This window comes from Ambystoma mexicanum, chromosome 13 (genome assembly GCF_040938575.1).
Source record: "Ambystoma mexicanum isolate Mex_15411 chromosome 13, UKY_AmexF1_1, whole genome shotgun sequence".
In the NCBI taxonomy this organism is placed as follows: Eukaryota; Metazoa; Chordata; class Amphibia; order Caudata; family Ambystomatidae; genus Ambystoma; species Ambystoma mexicanum.
The window spans coordinates 447669071-447693804 of NC_090938.1; the positions used below are offsets into that span (position 1 = coordinate 447669071).

The 24734-nt window shown below is 43.3% G+C and overlaps 1 protein-coding gene across 1 annotated transcript in view; it reads left to right on the forward strand.

Moving 5' to 3' along the window:
- PSMC5 (proteasome 26S subunit, ATPase 5) overlaps positions 1-24734 on the forward strand; it is a 278857-nt gene that overhangs the window by 148389 nt on the left and 105734 nt on the right. Inside the window, exon 10 of the mRNA XM_069634084.1 lies at positions 21453-21563. Within this exon, the coding sequence (XP_069490185.1) occupies positions 21453-21563 (111 nt within the window). The remainder of the gene's footprint in view (positions 1-21452; positions 21564-24734) is intronic.

Consider the following 24734-nt stretch of genomic DNA (forward strand, 5'->3'; position numbering starts at 1 on the left):
AAGGACTCCTACAGAGCACACAAAAACAGTATCTGTCCGGCTTAACCTTTTTTTCTGTCAGTGAGGATAAGGAACCACTAAAAAGAGGATTGGAATCCTCTGAGTTAGGTAAAAGAAATCCGAAAATGGAATTCTACTGTAACAGTCATAAGGACATTTAAGGCAGAGCACATAAAATAAGAGCCACATTCTGTTAGGCCTTGGATTAAGCCTAGCTGGGAGAAATATAAAGTACACAAACCCTGCAAAAAGTACAGGGGGCTACCTCATCAGGTAAAAAGAGGTGTTTTCTACCCAACACCAAGGCAAAAGCAGATTTCTGTCTGGGGAAATGAAATCCCCCACCTTGGATCAAGTGAGAATGAGGGTTGGGTAAATGGGGAGGAGTTGGAAACATCCATTCACAAACCAAGACACTAATTGTAAAAAGGACTGTCAACCAGAGTGCTCACTAGGGTAATCATTCCTAGTGTATAGGTATAAAAAGTCGCACAAGCTTCTTGACTTGAAGGATTTTAGAATGATGTCCCAGAGGGACAATAAGGAAGAGCAGAAATCAGAAATTCAGAACCTAAGTTTGCCAAGCCAAGATGGCGAAAAGGTTAATACAGAAGAGGTGACAGAGCCAATTAAGCCACTCTGTAAGATAGGCCAGGGTGAATGGCAAGCCTAGATGAGGTGGCCTGCTGGGAACCTGACCCAAGTGCTGACTGGAGCCTGAACCTAAACAGAAGTTTAAGAATAGCCAACTGAGGAGGCGAGGGAACCATCTTGGATACTAGTGGCAGCTGCAGAACCAACAACCTGACCTAAAAGTTTGTAACCTTAGAGGACCTAGATGGGGTGAAGTTAAGGATTTCAATCAGGCGACACACACTTTGGTCTCGGCCTAGTATGTAGCGCACAACTGAGATGCTTTTCTCCTTATTTTATGCAGATTCAATTTGGGATGGTACACATCTCGTATCACACCCCCTTTTTGAAATGCCCCAGGTCACAATGGACCATGAACCAGGCTGGTTTGGTGAAATGCAATATTTATTTTAAAATTCAAAAGAAATCATTAAAGTTTTTAATATGGGGCAGCAATCACTAATGGGGTGATAAACAAAGAAATTGTGAGTATTGCACTTGGTTAAGCTTCCCCTAGAACATATATACAGCACAATGGAATAGGAGCACTTTTTGATTTAGGAAAAAAAAGCACCCAAGTTAAGTTTCCCCCTGCAATGTTCCCTCAACCCACAGATAATCGAATTCAGAAAGGATAGAAAGAAGCCGCAGGTAATCGGGAATAGAAATCTGACATTCCCTCACATAATAAGAGGCAAAAACTGGTTAAGGGACTTTAGACACTTAACAAAGGCCTAAAATAGGAATCGGAAATGGAAAATAATTAATGTGTGGTTAAATTATAATATACATGTGTTTTATCACAATAGCATGTAGGTTAGATCACTGGCAATCGCAAGGCAATGGATCAGCAAAAGGCATACAATTCGAAAATGAGTGGAAAGTTTAGAACAGATTGCAGCCAAATGACACTTGTGAAAGTTACATTTCTTTTCAATTCCCACTTTAGGTCATTTAAACGTTTTCTAATAAAAACAGGTGAAATACTCTGATTTGGAGTGTGGATGGGGCTGGGGGGGGATAGAGGTATATCGCAGAGATGATATAGAAGTGATGAAAGGTTTCTAGCTATGAAACTGGATGAGTTATGCACGATATAAAAAGGTGCGCTTTGAGCAAAATGAAGCAGTGAAATTGGAATGGAAATCAGTTGTGACAAGAACAGTTTTACTCTAAACTAGAGTATTCAGACTAGACCTCCAAAGATGGACACAGTAAGATCCAAGGTTGATTTGCAATTTCAAACCTGTCACCCCAGTGCCCAACCCTGGAGGAAACCAGTCCGATCACTCGAAATGGGACTAATGGCTTTAGAAAGTCACAGGCAGGGTGCACAGATAATTCGAACAATTTTAACAGATTATCAGGATACGGATCAGATGGCTTAGAGAGTGGGATAAGGACAAAGGCAAGACAAGATGGGTTATGGGTTCAATGGGTTAGGGATTATACTCGCAGTCCACTTTTAGTTTTGGGATTTTTGGACCATCAACAGGTTCTGGTCACCACATGTCTGGCAAAAGAAAACAGCTGGGCTGTTCTAGTCACCGAATGGCAAGGACAGCGCAATGGCAATTCTGGTCACTGGATACTAAAGGTCAGCTGGATGGCAGGATTGCAGCGGGCATGCAGTTAGTGGGCAGCAAACCAGTCTGATTTGAGGATGCAAAAGGTAACGCAGCTTTCCTTTTTGGTTATTTGGGATTTTAGTGGATTTTCAGAATTGAGGCCTTGCTGGGAATAGGATCAGCAATGCTTGGGTTTTGCAGTGGGCTCTGGAGTAGGGTCAGCAATGCTTTGGCCTTGTAGTGGGGTCTGGAATCTGGATGGAGCAGATAAGGAACGCAGCGCAGGAACTTCAGGAAGAGTGTCTGGAGTCTTGTCAGGGACTCTTATTTATAATGCATAGTGACATCATCAAAGTATAAGGCTGGGCAGGTTTAGCTAGGTGCGCCTCTAAACTATTGGATTGGTCTGGGGTGCTTGTCCCTGCCTCACTCTAAGCTGGTTGGATTTCAAGAGAATGTCAGATTTATGATGCGAGTTTTACAATGTCCAAAACCTCCCACAATTACTTAAACTAAAATCCAATTTTGCCCTACATGGCACACTTATACAGTGGCAACATCTAAACAAATTACACAAACGGGTTACATATTTTATGCAGCACATAGCAGTCCAATCCTCCAGTTTGTGAGACTTTGTTTCACCCTTCTACCAGTTTTTCTTGCTTTTAAGTGTGAAATGTTCGGCCTAAAATTCCATAACTTTATACATGTGTGGATCATCATAAGGGATGTAAATGTGAAAATTCACATTGTCATCATGGATACTTTCCTTGTAATCCCTGATTCTTTGCCACTTCTATTCTCAAGGGGTCAGTGAATTCTACCATATCTTAAATGAAAGCCCAAAAAATCACTTTTAAACTGCAAAATTTTACATTTTTACAAAGTCCTGCTGCAGAGAAGTCTTTACATTTTTATTCATAAATAGTCTTTGGAAACAAATGGCAGTCCTTTGTACCCCATATTTGGGAATAGCTTCCAAGCTTACCCCCCCCTGAAGGGCAGGGCCATCATAGAGATCTCCTCTGAAGCCTCCTGTAGAAATCACAAAGATGTGTGACTTTCTTTTCACGTATCCTTGTCCTGGAAATTCCATTGTCAGTGGGTTCAGCCTAGACTAGATTCTGTCCAACCTAGTATTTGTCACGGAGGTGCTAGTATCTACTGAGAGGCCCTTTTCTTTCTATCATCCTCTCAGCAGAAATCTTTTTTTTTTTTTTTTTTTTTTTTTTTTAGCTGACATCCCCCCAGCAGCCACTGAAGTTTGAATTAATTGTATTTATTTTGGCTCTGAATTGTAAGAAAATCTGCTAAATAGAACCATTTTCTTCATTGTATTTTCACATCACAATCACCTTCACATTGCTAGATAAGAGCAGGGCCTTATCCAACATGCCCTTTTGAAACAGATATTACTTTATTTTGCAAAAGTACGTTTCCCATGTGGTGACTGAAAGTTGCATTTTTCTTGCTAATCCGGTTTTTCCATCTAGATTCCCACATTGTTTTACAGCCATAGTTAGTTTCTCCTGTAGGCAAGAGTTTTGTTTGAAGCACAGAAGCTTTGAAATTGACATTTGCACAGAGCTATGATTTCTTTAGCCAGGTTCATTCCTTTTGACACTTTGTAGCACAAAATGAAGCATTTCCCGTGCACGGCAGAAAGTTAAGTTTCTTGGGCCTTTTTTTCAGATTTGGCTTAACAGAGGCTGTTATTCAGGGGTCAGGCTTGGTTTTGCTGAAGCACAATGGGGATATGAATGTGCATGACAGGGCCTTAGTAATCATGGTGGTTTAAGGAAGAACAGATGGAAATGGCGTCGGAACAACATTTTTTAAAGGGGAAAAAGTTTCCTTTTTAATGGGGACTTTGGTATGGCAGCAAAACAGCGCTGCTTTTTCACTGTTTCTTATGTATATGTAAGAACACATTGGCAAGCTCCCTTAGTGTGTCCCCTTGTTGCATCCTGGCCACTATGTGCTTGGCAAGATGGTGCAGGCATCTTTTTGTTGCTACGCAACCTAGTTTTGAGGCCATGGTGCTCACTGGAACCAGCACAGCCATTTTGCTGTTTGTTGAAGCGCAGCTTGGTTTTGGAGAAATTGTGTTCAGTGGGTCAATGTAGCCCACAGATTTCCCACAACTCTTCTGAGATCCTTGTCGAGGGAGAGTAGCGCAAGGTGGGCTTCATCGGTTAGGAATCCTTCCATTAGAGAGCGGAACGTCCCGATCCTCTCGCTGTCTCTCGTTGGAATGTGGAATGACGCCCACAGCTTTCTCTTGGATCTTCCTTTATGGTGTGGAGCGACGCCCCCAGATTTTTCTTGATTTCTCCCTTCCAGGTCGCCAGTGAGGTCCTCCTTGGTCTTTGAATAGGCGCAACCAGTACCAATCTATTAAATAAATGAATAAGAACTGGTTACTTCATTTTCCGACTAAGTGCCTTCCAAAAGGGTTGACAGTGGGACACGCATGCATTCAAGAATGACAATTGATAGTGAAGAAAATGCTCCCTGTTACATAATTATATTTATAAATCCCTCGTTCCCTCCTGATTCTTCTTTTTCTCATTCGCATGCTTCAGATGTCTCCTCTATTTAATTAACCCGGACCCGAGTTTGGAGGCAGCCATGGTGCTAATAGGATCATGGCTACCTCCAAACTCGGAATGACCCCCACTGCTTCAGTTTTATTGGCCGGTTAGTCTGGAGTCACAACTATGACCGGGTGTTTCACTTTGCGTCGCCCAATTTTTATTTCCAAATCCGCTCTCCCCTCGACAGGAATTTCATTCCCGTCGAAGTTTTGGAGTTGTCCAGGAAGAGGGTTGAGAGGGATTTGGTATTTGTCCCCCCTTCCTGAATTTAGCTAATCAAAGGCCCTTTTTGACAGAAGAGTGGCTTGGGATCCAGTGTCCACCAGCGCTGCAAATGTACATTGCCCTTGCACTTGGACCGGGGCATAAAATCTACCCTCCTTCTCAAGTGGGCAAAGATGATGTGCATTTTGGGCCAGCTGGGTGGTCAATTTCCTTATTTCTGAATCCGACACGGGTAGTTTGGGCATAATTCTGTGTGGGAGTTTGGGGATCTGAAAGAAAAATTCGACATTTGGATATTTGGGGAGTTTTGGGCTTCCCTTTTTCTGATTCTGGGCTACAAACACCCTCCCCCCCCCTTTTTTGGAGGCAGTCACCAGAATTGATTCGGGAAGTTTGGGAATCTTCGCTTAACGCTTGATTCCCTGGATGCTCATTCTGGGGTTCAAGGATGGGTGATACTGAATAACTCACCACACACACCCAGTCTTCATTTAGATCTCTTGGGACCCTTTTCTCTGTGGGAGGAATCCCCCCCGCCCCCCACCCCTGAAGGAGAAGATCTTTTTCCTTGAATCCTCTGAGGATTCTTCCCCTTCAAATTGGAGGACACTAACTTCCTCCACAAAATGGGCCTTTTTGAGTTCTTTATTTCTCCTACCCACCCTCTGTTCCTTGGGTTGCAGATTTCCGGGGGCAAGAGATTTTTGTTCCGGTTCCTGGGTGTCCAGGGGCTTTTCACAAGTGCGGAGAAAGCTTCCTCTAAGGCTTTACACCCCACTACCCCCCCCACACCCCCGTGCCGCCTCCTCTGGAACCGTTGAGTTGTCAGGGTTCTCTCCCCGTCATTGTTCTGGGGTGCCAGACCCTGGGTTTGTGGGGGTTCTGAGCTGCCATGTTCATCTGAGGGTTCTGTTGAGCCCTCATCATGCAACCCAGATCCTGTGTTAGGTTCTGGACCTGGCGCTCCAGTTGGGACACCCGTTCCGGGGGTCTCTGTTCCAATCTAGGTGGATCACGGAAGGGTAACTATCCCTTCTCCCGTAGTACCCTGGATATTGCGAATTTTGGCAACCCTCCACCCCCCCCTCTCCCGGATTGGGTTGTCTGGTTTCCTAAAAGCTGAAAAAGAAAGGAGGGTTGTCCTGTAGGTTGGGGTTTTTTGAGTACCAGGGAAAGAAACTTAACCTGGCATTTGGGCAAGTACTGCCCTCCTGGGGGAAGTTAGGAGGGAAGTTCCCTGGGGCGGTACTTACCTGATTGGATCCCCCCTGGAGCTGGGGGGAGTCCATACATACCCCAAGATTGGTTGTTTGCCCTTGTATCTGGGACTGATCTAATCAGGGGAGCTAGAGGTCCCATTGGTGGGATTACCTCCCTGACTACCACTTGTTTGTGATTGGCCTGAAGGCCTTCTAGGTCTCTGATTTTGTGTAGGTACATTTTTAGGCCCCCCCCATCTCTAGGTCTATAATGGGGCAACCTTCACCTCTGCCACCTTAGCAGCAGCAGGGGTGTCCGCTGGTTTGGGGTTTTTGGTCAGATTTTTATTTTCTGCAGGTTTTTGGACCTTATAAATGCTGGTCGCCTGCTCTATGACCCAGTCCAGAGATCTTTTGTCATGGAAATCCCTCACCAGCTTGGTCATGATATACTTGGGGAGTGCATGAAAGAAGGTGGTGATAAACTCCCTGCTATCCGTGCGCACCCTCCTAGTGGTTTGTGCAAAGGTGCGTTTGAGCTCCTGCACATATTCTAGTGGTGTCTGATCTTCCCTGCACTGCAGATTGTAGGCCGCTTAGCGAGCCTCTTGGGGGATTCTGTGGGCGGAAAAGTGTTTCAAGATGGCCGCCCTGTAGGTGAACCATCTTGAATGGTTCTGGTCCTACAGTCCAGTAAAGAAGCTGGAGTACTCAGGGGAGAAGCTCCATTTTACATACTCTATGCAGTCTTTCAGATGAACTGTCCATCATCTGCTCATAGAGTTCCAAGTGTTCCCCATCAGAATATTTTGCATTTTTATGGTATGGGGGTTATGAAACTCCTAATGGCATTAATATGCCTAATGGGGTCTTTTGTCATAACTGTCTTGAGTTTGTTTGCCTTCTTTGGCTAAGTCGCCCGAGTCCACTCGCCCTCAGACTTACAGGCGCTACTACTTGAGGTCCCCTCATGATCATATAGGCACTCCCTGATTCTGTGAGCTTGAGAGGGGCTCGCCGAATGGTGGGGCCTAGTTTCTCCACTCCTGTGGTGCTCAGGAGAGTAGTCTTCTGACTCTTCCCTGCTCCCACGGTTGGCAGAGTATTCCTCCCCCCCCACCTCCCTAATTGGGTAGAGGTCCTCAGGATGATCTTTTTGGGCCTCATTTCATTTGATTTTTCATCAAATTGAACCAACTGGTCCCTTGGAAGGTAGTTCTGTGGATCTAATTCCCTGACACTCCCCTCATAGGAGACTTCCTTGTCAGACATCAGCCTTAATGTTTTGGGTATCTATACAGGGACACCCGTCCATCAATTTCTGGGAGTCACTGACCTGTTAGTTCCATCATGCTTGGCCTATTAAATTCTGATGGACTCATGATTTCCGGCTCATGTGAATCGGTAGCCATGAAGTCTGCAGTGCACAAAGTGTTAAATGGGTTTGAGTCCCTTAGTACAGACGTTCTTATACTATGATCAAGGGTTTCCCTGTCCCTCTCTACCTGTTCAGGGTCCCTCCAGTTAGGATTAAATCTAACACCCTCTTTCTCCAACTTCGCTAGTTTCTCTTTCTCTCAGCGCCTACTTCTTGATAAGCATAGAGCTGAGCCTTTTGCTCCGCTATCAAGGCTTTACTGGCCTCTATGACTCACTCTTGCGCTGCCACGTTGTTTGTGGAGCCCATCATTCTTTTCACAGAGGGCCTCATAGTCTCTCTGCGCTTCCTGTATGGTTTGAGAATGAGACCATTTCTGTTGCAGGAGACTCCCCTCCTGAGTTTGCATCTTTGGTTTGGGTGTTCGCTTCCAGAGCATCTTCTACCCGTCTGGCGTGCTCCAGTAGATTCCCATACTCTGTTTTGAGTCGATTTAGTTTCTGGAGGGCTAACTCACTTCCCTGTAATTCTGTTTTTAAATTGCTTACTTCCTGACCTATGGCGTCTCTCTCCTGATTTAGGATGCGCCTCTGTTCAGCCAGGTCATCCCTTTGTTTCTTGAGGGTATTTAATTTTTGGCGCTCTTGATCGAATTCTGCTTGGGAGTGGAGTTCTGTAATAATGTATTTGCTATTCTCCTCTTCCAACCTTTTGACCTGATCTTGCAGCATGGTTATTTGTCCTGAGCAGACCCTATTATATATTAATTGTTGAGTCAGCTTCTGTTGACTCTCTTCCAGGGAGTCAACCTTTTCCTGACACTCTAGTCTCAATGTGTCTAATTGGGCCTCTTGGTCTACATTATTCTGTTGTTGAAGGACCATGTCCTCTTTTAATTTTTTTATGTAATCTCCAGATTCTGCCTCAAATGCTTGGCTCTTTTGTAATTTATGTTCCGCTAATTTTAGTTCAGCCTGTATATGAGCTAAAAGTTCGGATTGATTCTGCTCCAGAGTTGTTTTTTCCTCATGCTTTTCCTGCATCACTCCCATGTGGAGATACATGTAGGCTGCGATTCTAACAATTTTGATTTGCTCCTCTTTAATTTTTGGGGTAATATATAACCCACTCAATGCTTGGTGTAATAGGCCACCATCCTGCCATGCATCCATGTCTATGGCAGTGACCTGTTGTGTTATTGCTTCTAGCCAAAGTTTCATCTTGTTCTGGCCATTCCCCCCTGACAAATAGTTTGTGCAGAAGGTGCTCCCTAGCTATGTTGATCTCTACTGTGGCCATTTTGGGAAGTGTTTTTTCTTTAATTTATTTATTTAGGGGTATCCTGTATTCTATTGCTTTCTGTCTATTTTGGGGTTGATTTAGCTTTCATATTTAGACACAGGCCTGGTACTTGGAGTATTTGTTTTGGGGGCGCTTGTAAGGTGTAAACCAGTATTCCAACCACACAAAGTATCACTACCCTGCAGGTTAGTCTGCTGTGTTGGACTGTCACGGGTGGCAACCAAAACCCAAATCCCGGCGATGAGCTTCCAAGTTTAAGGATTTCAATCAGGAGAACACACATTTTGGTCTCGGCCTAGTATGTACCGCACAACTGAGATGCTTTTCTCCTTATTTTATGCAGATTCAATTTGAGATGGTACACAACTCATATCACACCCCCTTTTTCAAATACCCCGGGTCACAATGGACCATAACCAGGCTGGTTGGTGAAATGCAATATTTATTTATTTTAAAATTCAAAAGAAATCATACAATTTTTTAATATGGGGCAGCAATCCCCAATGGGGTGGTGATTACAATGAAATTGTGAGCAATGCACTTGGTTAACTTTCCCCTAGAACATACATATAGCACAATGGAATAGGAGCACTTTTTGATTTCGGAAAGATAGCACCCAAGTTAAGGTTTCCACAAGCAATGTTCCCTCAACCCACAGGTAATCGAATTCTGAGCAGATAGATAGAAGCAGCACCTAATCAGGAATTAGAGGAAGAAGACAGAATAAAAATCCGACCTTGCCTCACAGAAAAGAGGCAAAACCCGTAACAAAGGCCTAAAATGGCACTTGGAAATAATGTGTGGTTAAATCATAATATACAAAAGTTTTATCACAATAGTATATAGGTTATATCACCGGCAATCACAAGGCAATGGATCAGCAAAAGGCATACAATTCGAAAATGAGTGGGAAGTTTAGAACAGATTGCAGCGAAATGACACGTGTAAAAGTTGCATTTCTTTTCAATTCCCGCTTTAAATTACCCAAACTGTTGCTAATAAAAAACGTGTCAAATACTCTGATTTGGAGTGCGGTTTTTGGGCTGGGGGATAGAGGTATATCACAGAGATATTATTATAGAAGTGAAAATAGGTCTCTAGCTGTGAAACTGGATGAGTTATGCAAGATATAAAAAGGTGCGCTTTGAGCAAAATGAAGCCGTGAAATAGGAAAGGAAATCAGTTGTGACAAGAACAGTTTTACTCTAAACTGGAGTATTCAGACTAGACCACCAAAGATGGACACAGTAAGATCCAAGGTTGATATGCGATTTCAAACCTGTCACCCCAGCGCCCAACCCTGGCGGAAACCAGTCCGATCACTCAAAATAGGACTAATGGTTTAGGATTACACAAGATAAAATTGAAAAGAGTTGGCGCTAGCACTTTAGAAAGTCAAGGGCAGGGTGCACAGATAATTCTAACAGTTTTAACAAAATATCTGGATAAGGATAGGATGGTTTAGTGAGTGGGAATATGACAATGGCATGACAAGATAGGGTATGGGTTTCTATGGGGTAGGGATTATACTCTGGGTCCACTTTTAGTTTTGGGATTTTTGAACCGTCGACAGGTTCTGGTCACCACACGGCTGCGCGCCTGACAAAATAAAACAGCTGGGCTGTTCTAGTCACCGGATGACAAGGACAGCAGAATGGCAATTCTGGTCACTGCATACTAAAGGTCAGCTGGATGGCAGGATTGCAGCGGGCATGCAGTTAGTGAGCAGCAAACCAGTTTGATTTGAGGATGTAAAAGGTACCACAACTTTTCCCTTTGGTTATTTGGGATTTTAGTGGATTTTCAGAATTGAGGCCTTGCTGGGAATAGGATCAGCAATGCTTGGGTTTTGCAGTGAGCTCTGGAGTAGGGTCAGCAATGCTTTGGCCTTGTAGTGGGGTCTGGAATCTGGATGGAGCAGATCAGGAACGCAGCGCAGGAACTTCAGGAAAAGTGTATGAAGTCTTGTCAGGGACTCTTATTTATAATGCAAAGTGACATCATCAAAGTATATGGCTAGGCAGGTTTAGCTAAGCACGCTTCTAAACTACTGGATTGGTCAGGGGTGCTAGTCCCCGCCTCGCTCTAAGCTGGTTGGATTTCAAGAGAATGATGTCAGATTTATGATGCAAGTTTTACAATGTCCAAAACCTCCCACAATTACTTAAACTAAAATCCAGTTTTTCCCTACATGGCACACTTATACAGTGGAAACATCTAAACAAATTACATAAACGGGTTACATATTTTATGCAGCACATAGCAGTCCAATCCTCTAGTTTGTGAGACATTGTTTCGCCCTTCTACCAGTTTTTTGTGCTTTTCAGTGTGAAATGTTCGGCCTAAAATTCCATAACGTTCTACATGTGTGGATCATCATAAGGGATGTAAATATGAAAATTCACATTGTCACCATGGATACTTTCCTTGTAATCCCTGATTCTTTGCCATTTCTATTCCCAAGGGGTCAGTGAATTCTACCATGTGTTAAATGAAAGCCCAAAAAAATCACTTTTAAACTGCGAAATATTTACAAAGTCCTGCTGCAGAGATAAATCTTTACCTTTTTATTCATAAATAGTCTTTGGAAACAAATGGCAGTCCTGTGTACCCCATAATTGGGAATAGCTTCCAAGCTCCCCCCCACCCCCGAAGGGCAGAGCCATCATAGAGATCTCCTCTGAAGGCTCCTGTAGAAATCACAAAGACGTGTGACTTTCTTTTCACATATATCCTTGTCCTGGAAATTCCATCGTCAGTGGGTTCAGCCTAGACTAGATTCTGTCCAACCTAGTACTTGTCACGGAGGTGTTAATATCTACTGAGAGGCCCTTTTGTTTCTGTCATCCTCTCAGCAGAAACTTTTTTTTTTATTATTTTTTTCAGCTGACATCCCCCCCAGCAGCCACTGAAGTTTGAATTATTTGCATTTATTTTGGCTCTGAATTGTAAGAAAGTCTGCTAAATGGAACCATTTTCTTCATTGTATTTTCACATCACAATCACCTTCATATTGCTAGATAAGGGCAGGGCCTTATCCAACATGCCCTTTTAAAACAGATATTTTCCTTTATTTTGCTAAAGTAAATTTCCCATGTGGTGACTGAAAGTTGCATTTGTCTTGCAAATCTGTTTTTCCTGTCTAGAGTCCAAACATTGTTTTACAGCCATATTTAGTTTCTCCTGTAGGCAAGAGTTTTGTTTGAAGCACAGAAGCATTGAAATTGACATGTGCTCAGTTTTTCTTTTTCTAGGTTCATTCCTTTTGACACTTTGTAGCACAAAATAAAGCATTTCCTGTGCACGGCAGAAAGTGACATTTCTTGGGCCTTTTTTTATTCAGATTTGGCTCAACAGAGCCTGTTATTCAGGGGTCATGCTTGATTTTGCTGAAGCACAATGGGGGATATGAATGTGCATGGCAGGGCCTTATTAATCATGGTGGTTTAAGGAAGAACAGATGGAAATAGTGTCAGAACAGCATTTTTTAAAGGTCAAAAAGTTTCCTTTTTAATGGGGACTTTGGTCTGGCAGCAAAACAGTGCCGCTTTTTCACTCTGTTTCTTATGTATATGTAAGAACACATTGGCAAGCTCCCTTAGTGTGTCCCCTTGTTCCATCCTGCCCACTATGTGCTTGGCAAGATGGTGCAGACATCTTTTTATTGCTGCACAACGCACTTTTGAGGCCATTAGCTGTTTCTGTTGAAGTGCACCTTGGTCTTGGAGAAATTCTTTTCAGTGGGTCAATGTAGCCCACATTGAGGGTGGGACAAAATACTACCCTGTAGTATTCGCGTAGTGAGGTAGAGTTCATCTAATAAAAAATAACAATTAAGCACTCTTGGCGCACAAGGGGAAGCTACAAGTCTTGCCCCAAGGAAAGCATCTGCTGAATCCTTTAGAGTGGTCATTATACTTGTAGCAGTTTCAAACCCATCTCATCCCAACGAATGGCACAATGATGGGACCATCTGGCTAAGGCCAAAGATTGACACCAAGAAGTGTGCCGGCGCACTATGAACAACCTTGAAACTGATCTGAAGCCACTGCCCTGGATGTAGACACCCCAGGAGGTTGACATTTGGCTTGGGGGTTGGATTCAGAACATTGTCCTTTTTATAGAATAGACTTTTCACTTTGTTTAGTTGAGTCCCCTCCATCATGACACTTTTTGTACTTCTGTTTTATTAGTTTGTCACAGAGGTTGTGAATTAGATTATTTTATTCTCTTCTAAACCTAGACGACCTTGTTAGAATGAGGCCTGTTAAGATTTCTAGCTGGGGATATTGGACATTGTTTAAATACTCTTGACCACCAAGGTAGATCTATACTACTGACCCTTTGGTTGGTTCACCTAGCTTGGTACCCAGACACAGAGTAACTCCTGTTCGAGATTTCCTTTTAGTTTATTCTTTTTTTATTTTTTTTATCACTGCATAGATTAATTGTAGGCCTTATTGAACCTTTTATTTCTGATAATTGTAGGCCTTATTGAACCTTTTATTTCTAATACTCTCAAAACCTGATTGTTACTCATTTTCATTGTATACAAGTGTTATGTTCTTCCATCTATGATGAAGCGGAACGAACAACAAACTTCCTTCCCATGACTACCCTCAAGCCACCATTGAAGTATGCCGCAAAGGGAATCTGGACGATGGATCCAGGCAGCTCGGTGGACAAGAAGGCATGACAACCCAGCAGAAAACTATCCCAGTGCCAGGAGAATGAGTGGCACTCGACGAGGTCTCAAGCAGTAGACGTGGCGGGTGTTGATGTCCCAACACCTTTCCAGGTGACAGACAATCCTGGCGGTAAACCGAAGCCAAATCCCAGAAAAATGTCCCAGCATGACAGACTCAACCAAACTGCATGAGGGGAGACGGTAGAACAATTCGGGAAGCTCAGACTGGATCTTCAGAAGCAGAAAGCCCAAACCGAAATATGCAAACTATTGCCCTTAGCCAGCATGGCCAAGTGAAAGTTTAAAAAAAGCCAAAGTCAGTGGGCAAACACCTTCATCAGGTTCGCTCTGAAAATGACTACCCCCAACCCGGAGCCTGGTGAGATACACTAGAGTCAAGAAGACATGCATTTTGAGCCATCCCACGACGTGCTGGGACCTTGCCGGACTGCAATGCAGCGGTACCCTGGGACCTCGAGCCAGTATGCGATGCACGGTCTTCCGAATTGATCTGAAACTTTGGTGGCATCCTGCAGGACCTCTACAGATGTGAATAGAGTCCAAAAAGTCCCCTCATCAGAGTGCTGGACCTTACAAGTGATGAGAATCCAACTGGCGATATTCAGTCTTCTCCTAGCACCTGAAAAGGGCACCAAAACCACAGAGCCGCATCCAGCTGCGAAGAAACTCTTGCCTGGAGCCTTACCCGTTAATCCCTGCTGCAAAATCCATTCCAGTGTCCTGTCTTCAGGCTTCATGGCAAGGAATTCATCGACCGGGTCTTTGGCTGCAGATCCTGAAGACCCCCCTGCTGCAAACTCTTCTTCCGTGATGGGGTCCTATGTTGGCTGGGGTATTTACTTACCTTAAGATTTTGTGATTCCTTTGTAGCTTTTGGGTGCTTCTTGTGATTGGGAGGCATCTCATCCAGTTCACCCAGGCCCACTTCTGGACTCCTCCTAGGGTGTCTTCTCAGATGTTCCTGGAACCCTAACTAACTCTAGAGTGAAATACTTACTTTGTTTGAAGGGACCTCCACAGGAACTCTGACTTTTGCTACATCTGGCCTATCGTGACCTGCCTGTTGGACACTAGCACCCTAGTGACCCCCCCCCCCCCCCTTCTGCCACTGAGAACACTCATGCTCCAAGATAAGGAAAAGACTTCTAAGGTTTGGTCCTTTTTGCCTAGAAAAGATCACATGTTTAAAAGTGTACTTTCTTGTACTTTCTGAGGGTAGCAATTACAAAAGTTCCTAATTATCTTGACTATGTTTTTCCATTCTGATAAGTATATATATGGTTATTTTCCTCACTTGTGCGATGGTTGTGCCTCTTCCCAAAAGTAATACTGTTGGCTTCATTTTACTATTTCTTTCAGTATATTAATGTAAAGGTATACCAACTGGGTTTTGCTTCCCCTTACTTGCTGTTTGGCATGTCTAGAATATGTCTCCCGTAGGTTTTACTTACCTTGACTAGCTGTGTGCCATCCTAATTTATTGCTTACCTTAGTCTGTGTTCACTACAAGGTCTTACTCACCTGGTAGAGCTGTGTTCTCCTGAATGTAGTTCTAGGTTTCTACTGTTCATTGGATGTGTGTCCAACTATTATGAAAAGTATCCTGGTAACGACGTTGGCTTACTGAGCAATTCCTTAACTGAGTGTCATTGCATGACTGACAGGGTTTACTACACTTGACTTACTGTGAAGTAATCTAAACGTAACTGATGGTTTTACTCCCCATGAATAGGTGTGTCCTATACCAACTTGTGTTTGATAAGGTCTGACTTCCCTCGAAATACTTAGTTTTCTGAACAGGGTCTATGAACTTTAAAGCATTGTGTTGTGTTTTTATGGTGTCTTTATGACTCTGATAAAGTACTTTCCACCAAGCATTAACTTGTCCTAATTGTATTTATAATAAACCTTTATTTTTTATAATATTTCTGGTTGCAAGTGTTTCTGTGGAACCCTTGGTATACTACAGGTTGTTTGTACCTTCCTCTCTCCCTCCTTAGATAAGCCTGGCTGTCTGCCTACATTACCATATACTCAGGTGGTACAGCCTTATACTAAGAGTGGAGTTAGTTGGACTTCAGAAAAACTGTCCTAAAAAAGGTCACCTGTAAAAAGAGTAAAAGACTAGGTGAGAGGAGAAAAAGAATTGCCTCCACCTAGGGACAAGCTAAAATAGTTACCTAGTCAAAGCAAAATGTTCTGGGGTTGACACGGGTCAGGAAGATTTATCATTGATATGACACATCCTACCTAACAAAGACACAATGCATTTCAAGATACGTAATTGACCCCATGACTCTTTTAGAAATGCTGAAAGTAGTTTGACGGGAGGCACAACCCGGTGTTAAAAGTTGGGATGAGCACCAGGTATTCAAGCAAAGTAAACACATACTTTTAAGTGGGACTTCAAGCAACTCGGAAGACCAGTGTTAGGCAAGATTGTATGCATTACCCTGTGGGAGACTGCACCAGCCTCGTCCTCTTGGCAATAGTTAACCCAACCTTTGGTATAAGCATGTACTACACAAGTTGATAAAGTGGCTGATCAGCCAGGCTTATCTCAAGAGGGGTCATTGTGAGCTGTAGGGTTGTAACACAGCGATTCACAGTGACATTTATCAAAATAAACTCTTACACTCAAGGTTTCTTGATTAAACAATTATTTATTTAACAGTCAGTTTGAATAAGGCTTCTTTAAAAGAGAGCAATATTGTAACACAAAAATACACACCATCAGTTTCAATAAATCAGTAGATACCCATTTGGGATGGCACACACACTTCCTACACCCCAAGGTGACTTAAATAACTAGGACACTGTGGACATTGATGTATCACTGGCACATTTAGAGCAATACTGAGCGTGGTGTCAAGGAAATGATGAGGGAATAAAACTATGGTTAACAAATATTCTTAAGTAGGTAAGTACTTTTGAACCACCCCAATGCAAAGTAAATGAACCCTTTCCCAGCTACACAAGTTATAGAATGTGTGACTTTTGTTGAGGGATAGTTAAAGCACAAAAGTTAGAGGACGGAGTCTTTCAGAGAGCCAGGACAGCCAGTGTTAATTGAGCAACGTCCAGTGGAGCTGAAGCACTTCTTGAAGGTAAGTAAAAAGTCTTGCACAATGTTTTAGAAGTCTTTGTAGAAAACAAAATCACTGTTGGGCCACAAGCTGGAAGGCTTGTGAGGGGCAAAGCTGCAAGCAACTCTGCAAAAACCAAGACCAGTCTCAACTGAGAGCTGGCAAGGCTACACAACAAGAGGTACCCCCCTCCCCCTCTTAATTGACAGTACCTTAGGTCTGAAGAAATTGGTTCCAGCTGGCTTCTGTTCCAGTTGTAGTATGGCATGTCCTGTTGTTCCTGGGCCTCAGTTGTGGGGACAAAGAGGGAGGACGTGTGGGGACTCCTTTGCTACAGTTTGAAGGTCGGCGGCAGCAATGGGCAAACTTCAGATCAGCAGCACTCTGCTGTTTCAGCTTCTTGCGAATAGCACCACACGGTTCTCAGACACTTGGTTGGCTTTCCTTGCCTCTGTCGTCCAGCACTCTGTTTAGGTGGCTCAGGCTTGGTCAGTCCCGTTTCATGGGAGTCCGGAGGATCTTCCTGGAGCTCGAGTCCGGGTTAAAGACACCTACTCGATTCTGGTGTTCCTTTCCCTGGCAATCGGTTCCTGCAGCAGCAATGGAAGTACAGCCAGCTCCAAGAGGATTCCAGAGGAGTTTGTCTTTGGGGTCGATTGGTCCCACCAACCCAAGAAGAGAATTCGTCCTTTGCTGGGCTTCTCTAGTCGAGGCGAATTCGGGGCTTCAGCACTGCAGCAGGGCTTGACCGGGCAAACCAATGGCCCAGCAGTTGCAGCAAGCACCTCTTCCAAGTTCTTCTTCAGATTCCTTCGCCCAGTGGTCGACTCTGCCTTCCAAGCAAAAGACCTTGCCTTTTATGCAGGTTTCTCCCATTCATTTTCAGCCTATCTGTCAATCACACAGCAGGGTGGCTGTCCTCCAATGACAGCAAGCCAATCACCTTTGGGTGCATTCCTGTATTCAAGGGGATTAAGCACAGGGAGTTTCGGGCACCTCCCTCACTTCCTGCCCCTGCCAGACACGCTGGAGCCAGAGGCAGGCTTCACCAGTGAATCACGTCAAAGACAAAAGGAACAAAGGGACCAAACCTGGTTTGGCAAGCAGAGTAAATCTCAAGAAGGACCTTTCCAACAAGAAATGGCGAAAAAAGACCAGGCCATTTTGACAAAATGGGCACCGATGGGTGCTTTGCTGCAATTGCAGCCCGCGGTAGAAACGCTCCATAGTAGTAAAAAGTAAACCACTGCCACCAGCCATTAATTGTAGAAAGGGTAACATAAAAATGTTACATGTGAAACTAGACAAAGGGGATACTAAGTAACCCCTCCAGCACCCTATTGTAAGATAGTGTGTGCTGGATCTAGAAAGTTACAAAATGTAAGTAAAGTCAGTTTCATTTCACTGCTCTTGGAAACAGAGGTTTTACCAAGAGAAGGTATTTAAACCTTTGGGAAATCTGAAAGACTTCCCTATGCCACTGCACTTAAGGTGCTGTGGGACACAATGTGAAAAGATGATGCCTATGTGTTGGGCAAGGTTTGAATGCAGTACCCTCTGGGAACACTACAAACAACAATGACTTCAGATATAGACAACCCAACCTTTTGGTACAAGCTTGTACTGCAGTTTTGGTAGCGTGTTGAGCAGCCAGGCTTAGCTGAAGAAGGGAATGTGAGCTGTAGTGGAGTTAAGCAAAGATTCACAATTACAGGTATTGAAATAAACTCTTACACTCGAGGTTTCTTGCATAAACAATTACAAATGTATTTGTCGGTTATAAAGCTTTCTTCATAAGGGAGCAATAGAATAGTAACACACAAATACACTTCAATACTGTACACTCTCAGTTTCTGAATCAGACAAAACCCTTTTGGGATGGCCCACAGACACAACCCACACCCAAAGGGGACTTCAGTAACAAGGGTGCTGGGGATATTAATACCTTACTGTTGGCATTCAGAATACTCTAAAAAGTAAGTAAAAGGCACAAGTTATTAGAACACAAGAATTACAAATAGACATAAGCAGGGCAAATACTTCAGATAGCAAGAGAAGAGTCATTCAATTCAATAGGCTAAGCCAAAGTCAATAGGCCAAAGTTTTTGTATAGTCTTTGATAAAAAGAAGACCCACGTGTAGGGCCACAAGCTGATTAGACTTGAGATGCAGAAGTTACAAGCACTTCCACAGTAAGAGGTAAGTTCTCTTAGGCTAGTTTTACAGTACCTTAGTAAAGAAGAAAAAGATGCAGCTGAAAACTTCTGTTCCTGTGCAGCTCTGCCGATCTCACTGTTCCTGGGCCTCAGTCGTGGGGACAAGAGGGAGGACGTCAGGACTCCTGCAGTGTACTGGCACCGTCAAAGCTGGCAACCGGCAAACTTTACTTTCAGTGGCCGTTTAAGCTCTTTGCGGTACAGCATATAGCAATAGGCGCAGTTCCTGGCTGTCAAGGTGGACTTTTCTCACCTCTGAGGTCCCGCACTCGACTGAGGGGGGGTTCGGCTTGGTCAGTCCTGCTTTGTAGGAGTGCGGAGGATCTTCCAAAAGCTTTAGGCCAGCTTACAAGCAACGCATACAATCTGGTGTCCCTCTCCCTGGCTCTACGGTTTCCTGCAGCAACTCTGAGAAAATTCAACCAGCTCCTAGATGGGTGTCCAGGTGGCTTACTTGGGAGTTGATTGGTCCCACCAACTCAAAGGGAGAAGTCGTCCTTGCAACGCTTCTCCGTCGATGCAAACTTGGCGATTCGGACCTGCAGCAGGGCTTCACCGGGCAAACCAATGGTCCAGGAGTTGCACCAGCCGTCCTCTTCAAGCTCTTCTTCGGTTCCTTCGTCCAGTGGTAAACTCTGCCTTCCAAGCCAAGAGACTCCCCTTTTATTCAGTTCTCTCACATTCATTGCAGCCTAGCTGCCATCCACCCAGCAGACAGTCAGCCAGCCAATCGTCGGAGTGCTTTTGGGTCTTTTCACTCCTGTAGCCCGCCAAAGGCAAATGAACAAAGAGACCAAACCTGGTTTGGCGCGCAGAGAAAAACTTGGGAAAGACCTTTCCACAAAGAAATGGTGAAAAAAGAAGACCGGGACCATTTTAACAAAGGAGGCTCAGTGCCATTTTGAAAAACATGGCTCCCATGTTTTAACGTTAACGGCGTTGCAAACAGGTCGCGGTCGCAGTAAATCATGGTAGTTCATTGCAAAACCACTGCCACCAGCCATTCTGAGAGGAAAGGGTAACATGTGAATGCTACGTGAGTAACTAGACACAGGATATTAAGTAAACCCCGCCAGCACTCTATTGTAAGATAGGGTGTGCTGGGTCTAGAATTTTACAGGACTAAGTGAAGTCAATTTCATTCCACTGTTCTGAGAAACCGTAGTTGATCCCAGAGAAGGTATTTAAACCTTGGGAAATCTGAAAGACTTCCCTGTGCCACTGCACTGAGGGTGCTGTGTGACACAAATGAAAAGATGATGCCTATGGAGTTGGTTAGACTCCATAACCAAAGAAAACACACAAATAAAACACATCAAAATACATGAGTGAGTGGGGAAAAAAGGGTCACACACTCTCAAGGTAAAAAAATCAAGTACTCAAAAATCCAGCAAAGTTGCTGGGGGTCTGTAAAGTGAAGGGAATTAGTACATTTTTGAGAATTCTCCCTAACAGTCCAGAGTTTTCAAATATTGCATATTCAAACAGGAAGTGTTCTTTCACATTCGTTACTTCGAAGGGTAATTGAATGGAAGAACTAATGAGAAAAGGAATGATTTACATATTCCACCCTCTTCCCATAATAGTTACTTTTAAGTGCGTAATTTGGATGTTAAAAAATAAAAAACTGGAGCCATTTCCAAAAACTTTCAGTTTAAAGCCTGTAAATTGATCAGCTTAACTGTGATTTATTTGATCTATAAAGAAACCGTAATGCACAGAAATAGTAATGTGGAAATGCTAATATTGGCCATAAATAAAACAATGTAATTATTCCAAACTATTTTGTTAGAAAAAATGTTATACAATGGAAAGAGGGAAGTGGTCTCTTACAGTTTACCCATTTAGAATCAGTAAGTGAATTTTGGATCCATGTGCCTCTGGAAGTTGGCACCCTCTTCTTTGCTGCCATTGTTTCAGAGCCGCCTGGATTTACCGGTAACCTTCTTTTTTTTATTTTTTTTTTTTTGATGAAACAATTATTGGCTTGGCACTGAATTGGGTTTGATATGCTTCAAGTCTTTGAATTGAATGTCAAATCCAACAACAAAGCTTTGTGGCTAACACCATATCCTCCTTGTGTGTGTGTTTTTTTTTTTTTCCTTTTTTTTTTTCTCAAGAAATCAATGCAACAGAATGAGATAATGACTTAAGCCTGAAATATCTGGGAATTTGTTGAATTGCGGGAGCCTCTTGATCTGAAACACTGACTTTTGGCATTATGAATTTTGCTTCAACAAATGTACCCTTAGAATTCTTTTTTTTGTCCAATGTACTCTAGTTACTAGTTTTATTTGTTGGCTTTAATCTGTGTTTATTTTTCATAGAACGTTTTAGATGTGGGTATTGATTACTAAACGGATCACTTGGTTAGTGCCCTTTTAAGGCAACCTAATATATCAATGTTTTAACAATGAATGAGGGAATGTAGAATAATCGTGTTTGAAGCTGCGCAATCCAATGTTCACTTTGCTTACCCTTAACAATTGCAATTGAATTTTTCATTATTTTGTTCATACATTGTGTTTTTTTATATGTAGGCTCGTTTGGATATTTTAAAGATTCATTCACGAAAAATGAATCTGACCCGGGGCATAAACTTGCGAAAAATTGCAGAACTCATGCCAGGAGCCTCCGGAGCAGAAGTTAAGGTAGGTAATATAATAGCTTAATTTTGATTCTCTAAACACTGGATGGCAGCCTCCTTCTGCATGCAGAAACGTTTGTGAGCAATCTGTGAAAATGTAGACATAGTTGTTTTCATTTGCTTTTCTGGTCATCAGTGGCTAGATTTGTAATTTACGTATGCCACCCTCGAGCAAAAATGTAAACAATAATGATCTACTTTGAGCAGTTCAGCATTTGAAATCTGTTCATTGGGTCCTGCTCATGTTGCACATAAAGTATTGGTCACAGGTATTTTTTATCATCCCCTTATGTCCATTCTGCTATTTTATTTTTTTCATGTTTGTTGATGATGTGACCTTTTTCATGACAATATGCTCTGGTGGCTCAACCCTGAAACCCATTGTCTTTCTCATTTTCCCCCACCTCCCTTTGTCCCCCACTCCACCTTGCAACCAATGTAACTAGATGAAATAGGCGCTATACAAATAAACAAAGTGTTTCAAAGCGCTTCAAGGAGGGAGGGAACATGGGAGAATACAATTACATTCTTACAAGTCCTTGAAACAATTCAGAATGTGATAAAAAAAAAAAAATCTATCCTAATCAGCCTGACGATATTTCAGATAGTGCAAGGAACAAATGAGGAGAAATGGGCAAAGGAAAAGAGGAGACAAACTAGCAGCAACATTACTATGCCAATAGCAGTATTAAAAAAAGAAATACCTTTCAATACAGGTGCTCCTCTGCTAAATTTTGGGCTTTCCTGAGTATTAGGTAAGAATTGATGCAGTCACACTGTGTAAGACTACACAACACTTATCTGCTTGCTATTCGGTAACCCACCTTTTGGTATAGGTCTGTACTGCACAAGTTGCTAGTGTGACCGAGCAGCCAAGCCAATCTCAAGAGGGGTACATGTGAGCTGTAGAGCTGTAGCAATGACATTTGTAAATACAAGTAACCAAGTAACACTTGCTTTTAAGGTTTCAGTTTTAAATAATTGTTTATTTAACATCAAGTTGTAAATAAGCATTCTTTAAAAAGGCAATTAATGGAACAATAAAAATATACTTTCAAAATACTTTTCAGAATCGGAACAAGTTAGGGAATAATCTTTGGCTATGCTTCATACACAATTCCTACAGCCTGAAGCGACTTCATTCACAAGTACAGTAATGGCATTTATGTATCACACTAGTTATACTCTGCAGATTCTGAGGTTGCAGAAAGGAAAGGTTTAAGGAAGGAAAATGAAATCTAGACACACCTTTCCTAGCAATAACAGTTTAAAACAAGTTACTACCTATGAGGCACAGAAATGTCAAACTCAATGGGCTAGAAGAGTCTGCAGGGAGCCAGGACAGCCAAAGTCAATTTGAAACAGTCTATTGAGCTGAGGCACTTCTTAAAATCAAAGTCTTGCACAAAGTTAGAGAGATTGTTAAGGAAAATCACTTGTAGGGTCACACGCTGTTAAGTCTGTGAAAAGCAGAGTTGGAATCCACTCTAAAAATAAGCCACTGCAGATCTCAACTGAGAACAGCACAGCTGAAAGACAATGAGGTAAGTACCCCAAGTCTAAACAGTACCTCTGGTTTGATGAAGAGGGATCCAGCTGGATTCTATCCTGTTGCAGCGATGCAGACCCTGGGTTCTTGAGGCTCAGTCGTGGGGACAAGAGGGAGGAAGTCTGGAGATCTCCTGCGGCAGCAATTTGGAGGACGTTGGCAGCTACGGGCTCTCTTCATTTCAGCAGCACTTTGCGATTTCAGCACTCGGTGAACAGCCCTGGTTCCAGCCCCTCAGGGCAGAAAAAAGAGGGGGGGGTGGTGAGGCCGCAAAACAGTCCTCCCAGGCCATGGCCCAAGCCATGGAGGTGTCATCCACAGACGATGAGGACCTGGAGTCCTTGCGCACTGTCCAGGAGGATGTGGAAGAGGACAACAGCAGCATGGGGCCTAGTGTTCAATCCTGCCAGCTCAGCCAAGGGATGCTATTAGGCAAAGTTTGTATGCAGTACCCTCTGGGACCACTACACACAACTCTGACTACAGGTATAGGAAACCCAGCCTTTTGGTATAAGCTTGTACTACATAGTTTTGGTAGCGTGTTGAGCAGCCAGGCTTATCTCCAGAGGGGTCAATGTGATCCGTAGTGGAGTTGCAGAGATTTACAGTTGCAGGTATTCAAAAAAACTTCCACTCAAGGTTTCTTGCATAAACCATTATTAATTTATCAGTCAGTTAGAATAAGCCTTCTTCAGAAGGGAGCAATATATTAGTAACACACAAATACACTTCAATACTGTACACTTAGTTTCTAAATCAGTAAATACCCTTTTGGGATGGCCCACAGCCACAACCTACACCCACAGGTAACTTCAATAACTAGGGTGCTGGGGGACACTAATATCTTACTGTTGGCTTTTAGAATACTAAGTTGGTATAAGACAAGGTTATTAGAACAACAAGAGACAACAAATATTCTTAAGCAGGCAAATACTCCTAGAAGAGTCATTCAGTTCAATAGGCTAAACCAAAGTCAATCGGCAAAAGTCTTGTATAGGATAAGCACTTCTGGTAAATAAATTGAAAAGTCTTTGCACAAGTTCTTAGGAGTCTTTGATGAAAAGAAGAATCAAATGTTGGGCCACAGGCTGACTAGACTTGTGAGTTGCATAAGTGGCAAGCACTCTACAGTAAGAGAAGTTCACTCAGGCTTTTTACAGTACCTTAGAAATGAAGAAAAGATGCAGCTGATGACTTCCGTTCCTGTGCAGCTCTGCAGATCTTGCTGTTCCTGGGCCTCAGTCATGGGGACAAGAGGGAGGACATCGGGGGACTCCTGCAATGCACTGGGACGGTCACAACTCGCAACCGGCAAACTTCACTTTCAGTGGCTGTTCAGTGTTTCAGCTCCTCGCATCTACCGCAAATAGCAACACTGCGGTTCCTGGCTGTCGAGACGGACTTTCCTTGCTTCTGGGGTCCCACACTCTGTTGAGGGGGCTCAGGCTCCGAGGGGGCTCAGGCTCCTGCTTCCTGGGAGTCCGGAGGCAAGCTTAAAAGCAACACACACAATCTGGTGTTCCTCTCCCTGGCTATAGGGTTTCCAGCAGCAACTCTGTGGAAATTCAACCAGCTCCGAGATGGATCTCTAGGTGGCTTACTTTGGAGTTGATTGGTCCCACCAAC